At 49.4% G+C, this 4725-nt stretch overlaps 1 protein-coding gene across 1 annotated transcript in view; it reads right to left on the bottom strand.

The window, feature by feature from the left end:
• ZC3H7B (zinc finger CCCH-type containing 7B) overlaps positions 1–4725 on the bottom strand; it is a 35985-nt gene that overhangs the window by 20454 nt on the left and 10806 nt on the right. Inside the window, exons 8-9 of the mRNA XM_009075354.1 lie at positions 2083–2342; positions 263–611 (exon numbers count right to left, since the gene is read on the bottom strand). Coding sequence (XP_009073602.1) covers positions 263–611; positions 2083–2342 — 609 coding nt within the window. The remainder of the gene's footprint in view (positions 1–262; positions 612–2082; positions 2343–4725) is intronic.

The following is a 4725-nucleotide window of genomic DNA, read 5'->3' as shown; positions in this document are numbered from 1 at the left end:
TGAACCCAACTCTATGCTGCTGAGCCCTGGCATTCCCAAAGTGGCAACTGAAGGTAACCCAATGCTCTACTTCTACCATTCTGCCCTTTACAACAAGGACCCATATCATCTAAAACAGTCACCAGGATTATGCTCACTACACGCATCATGTCAAAGAGTCATTGAGGAGGGTGGAGGATTCATGCTACAGTCCAGCAAATTGTGCCAATTTCACGTGCATTCACAGCTAAAGCTGCACAAATCCCCATCACCCCACACCTACCAATGGCAAAGGAATCCAAGGCATCCAGTGAACTTCTGCTTGTCCCAAAGGAGTCCAGGGTATCCAGCCGTGTGTCTGTGTAGGGGAGCAGATCCAGGGAATCCAGTGAATCTAAAGTGGAGCCGCCACTTCCTCCTGGTGGGGCCTCAAAGGCATCCAGGACAGAGGAGGAGGAGAGCTGCTTGGTGGGATCCATCACCAGGCCAAAGGAGGCGGGTGGCAGAGGGGTGGAGACAGGGATGCTGGCTGTCACAACTGGAGGCAGCAGCGGAGTTCCCCCCGGAAACACAGGAATCAGCTGGGGCATCTCTGTTGGCAGGTTGGTAGGAATGGTGCCCTGGACCAGAGACTTCAGGGAATCGGGAAAGAGGAGGATAAACAGCAGATTAGGAACAAGGACCAGAGGCTGAAAACAGATGTCCTGTTTTTGGCTGGCATAGAGTTAATTTTCTTCTTAGCAGCTGGTACAGTGCTGTGTTTTGGATTGAGCATGAGAATAATGGTGATCACACCCTGATGTTTTAGTTGTTGCTAAGTTGTGCTTACTTGAAGTCAAGGACTTTTCAGTTTCCCAGGCAGGTGCACAAGAAGCTGGGAGGGAGCACAGCCAGGAACAGCTAATCCAAACAAGCCAAAGGGATATTCCATACCATAGAATATCATGCCCAGTGTACAAACTCGGGGGAGTTGCCTGGGAGCCACCGACCACTGCTCAGAACAGGCTGGGCATTCAGCAGCAGGTGGTGAGCATTTGGGTTATGCACTACTTGCTTCTGTTGGTTTAGGGTTTTTTTTCATTTTTCTCCTTTTCTATTACTGTTATTATTGTATTTTATTTTGTTTCAATTATTAAACTGTTTTTATCTTCAACCACGAGGGTGGGAGTTATTTTATTATCCTCCCCACTGGGGAAGGAGCAAGGGGGAGTGAGTGAGCAGCTGCATGGTACTTAGTTGCTGACTGGAGTTAAACCACGACAACAGAGAGCAACAGGCTCCCACTGAAGTGCATGCTGTATTATCTGAAGCAAAAGGATACCCAGCAGCTCAATCCACCTGCAGACTTCCCACAGACCCTCCAATCCACCTATACCACAAGCAGTCTGGAGTGAGATCCCTGAGAAGGTGTTGGGCTACCTGAGCCCATCAGCCTGCCAGGCAAAGCCCTGCACTGGGCACATCAACCAGCTCAGATCAACAGATGGTGCAGCTGAGTACACACAGTGCCAAGGTCAGGGTAATAACCACGACATGTGGCACCTATCAATGGGTTTTTCTGGCTCAAGAGGCATCCAGCATGAATATGATTATACTGCCTCCAGACCCAAGCTCGCCCACATACCACCAGCAACACTTGCAACTAACATCCAACATAAGTATGAACACAGATTGTCTCTACAGCTCCCAGACCTGTTCAAAGAGCTTAGGCTGAATGCAGCCTGCACATAATACTAGATTAGAGCATGCCCACTGTATAAAATGCACCCTTCACTCCTGCTTCACCACACTCATTTCTACCTTCAGACCTGCTTCACCTCCATGATCACCAGAGGCCATGTGGAAGGAGATGTCAAGGAAAGGCTACCCTGGGTATCTTTTGAGGGGCAGCTCCATGAAGCTGCATACAGCAAAGCAGGCTTGGAGGAGTGCTCTTTAGATACTCACAAGCCAGTTGCAGAAACAAAGTGAGGAATGAGTGAGTTTTGCCAGAGCAAGAGCTAGGAGGAAAAGAGTTAGAGAGAGGGGCAGCACACATATACTCATCCTACAAGAACCTATTTGGAACAAGAAGCCAGGGACCCATGCAGTGCCCACTCTTACTAGAGGGTATGGTGACCCTTCAGCGAGGGAGTCCAGGAGGGAGTCCAATTCTTCCCCAATGATGTCCCCATCTGTGAAATCCTCCACGGTCTCAGGCACTGGCAAGGGCACAGAGTCTGGAGACGAGAGCAAGCTGGCAGCAGGCAGCGAGGTAGGCAAGCCCTTTGCATCTGAGTCAGAGGGCAAAGGGGCCAGCCCCTCATTCACAGGGACGGAGGTGGCCACAGGAGCTGGGAGGCACTGCAGGTCCATAGAGCAGTCTGTGATGAGACAGAAACAGAGCCAGTCACCAGGAGAGCCTCTTGCAGGAAGCAAGTAGAGCACAGTCTGGGAAAAACAGTACTGTACACCTCCATCAAATGACAAAAAACAAGTATGCCGATTTTCCAAGTTCCTCCTCTAGCCTAAGGTGTACTTGCCCTTTTATTTTTGTTCCCAGCCTCCAACAGCTCACTGATAGCTGAAATACATTCTAAGGGCCAGTGCCCAGTCTGACTGTCAGGATTTGGTGAGCACACACAGTAAGCAGGAACAGAACAAAACCTGTGGCTGAGCAGTTACCAAGTTCACTGTGGCCAGGACTAAAGGCCAGGGGCACATAATCCGATTTCTCTCTAACCCACCACCTGGTGTTTTCTTTATAATGTTCCTCACTAATGCATTTGGCAGAGATTACTGCCTTCTCTAGTCCTTGGAGCTTTGATATCCCAGCTGAAAGCTTGCTTACTCCCACACCCTCTATAAAAACCCAGGCATCCTAAATGGCAGAAGGGCCTGCTGGGAAAAGAGTCAGAGATTGAGTACTCAGATCAGGTTATGCTAACAATGTGTCTCAAAAAATCCCCATCAGACTCACTGAGCTGTCTTTACCCAAGTAAATTCCCTTCTCTGGAGCCCTTCCTGATGTCCACAGGTGGGAGGTTGCTGTCCATATGCCCCCTCAACACCTGAGCAGCAAACATCCCCTTGGGAACTTGTGTGAGCCAGAGTTGGGGCAGGAGAGAGGCAGTGATTTTCCCTAAGGCTTCTTGCCCTCTCCAGTACATTACTGAAATGGTAAGACATTCCCATCATGCAATATAAACCTCTGTTATGTGAAGTTAAGGTTACAAGCACATAGTCTTCACAGAAGAGCATTTTATTCTCAAATAAATTAAAGGTTAAAAAAAAAAGTTCAAATGTTAGAAATTTGGAAAATGCAGAGTTATATTTGCAGTTCTCAAACCACGCACCCAAACTACCTTAATTCTGCCCCTGTGCAGATGTCCTGGAATAAAAGAAAAGAAATAAGACAAAGATGCTGCCTTCTCCACCCACATTGCAGTGGCTGCACTGTAGCTGTGATGGTCTAAGGCTATAAGCAAGGCAAAGTTTGAAAGGAGAGGTAATAGCTTTTATTAGAAAGACTGATAAGATCAAGAAAGAAACTAGACAAGCTTCTGAGACAAAAACCCGGATCCAGCAAGAAATGCTGCATCCTGTCTGTACAAGCTGTGCCCCCTCAGCCCCCATGAGAACTCAGTCATCACTCTGTAACTGGGACTGGGTGAGCGAGCTCTGTTACTATCCTCTGCACTGCATGTTCACTGAATGAAGACTGTGTTGGTGCCTTTCTTAGAGCTCAGCAAATCAGCAATTCCAGCAAACCTCCAAGTCCTGAACAAAACAACAGCAGACAACACACATAGGCAGGCCCCCTTATCTCTAACCCCACCAGGAGCACAGCAACACCCCCTCCAACCTTTCCGCCAGCATTCGTTGTGAGTGGTCCACGTGGATGGACCACAGCAAAGGTCACTGTGCAAGGCACTGGAGGCTGAGCCGTGACAAAAAGCAGGGAAAGCAGCAGGAAGTGGCAAGGATCAGACACAGGCCCCTCTCTGCATCCTCAAGCACGTCATTGAAGGAAAGCACATGTGGTACCTTACAGGATCCAACACAGGTTTTCAGTGCTGCAGCTGAACACATTTCCCACAGGCAACAACTCAAAGGAAGGCCGCACATGTCCTTAGCTTTGCAGCTGCCCCTCGCATCAGGCTCAGCTCCAACACCATGCCCCCACCTTTGTGATGACTCCTCTCAGCTCATGCCCCGTTGGTGCAGGACCCCCAGCCATGCCTGGGAGCCAGCCATCCAGCTTCCCTCCACGACAGCCTCACGCCTGGTAGCTCAGCCAGATTTCCTGCAGTACAAAGGGATGGCTTGTGCCTTCCCGTTTTTCAGATGTTTGAATCTGGAGTACTGTCAAGATCCCTACAGAGGCCAACAAGAAGTTCAGAACATGCTGGAAGGGATGGGGACGTGCGGCGGTGAGCAAAAGGGTTCACAATGACGGGGAGCCACAGGATCCAGAAGTTCAGGCCTTCTTTGAGGAAAGAATGAGGCCCTCCAGTTTCCACTTAGACTGGGAAGCAGAGAAAAGAGGCCCTCACATACCCTAAGAGGCCTGAAACCCAGAAAAGCTGAATGCATGACCAAAAGGCAGAGAGTAACATGGGAAGTGCATGTGAAGGGCAAGGAGAAGAGCAGGCACCAACAGGTTTCACTACTTGCAAGAGGCAGAGAGGAGAAGTTCACTCCTCTCTCTGACCACCTAAACCTTATAATTCCTTCAGCCACTTTCTCCCATTCTCCTCTGTCCAA

The sequence above is a fragment of the Acanthisitta chloris genome, unplaced genomic scaffold (assembly GCF_000695815.1).
Source record: "Acanthisitta chloris isolate BGI_N310 unplaced genomic scaffold, ASM69581v1 scaffold17275, whole genome shotgun sequence".
In the NCBI taxonomy this organism is placed as follows: domain Eukaryota; kingdom Metazoa; phylum Chordata; class Aves; order Passeriformes; family Acanthisittidae; genus Acanthisitta; species Acanthisitta chloris.
The sequence above is the reverse complement of the archived record's forward strand: the minus strand, read 5'-3'. Positions and strand labels throughout refer to the sequence as shown.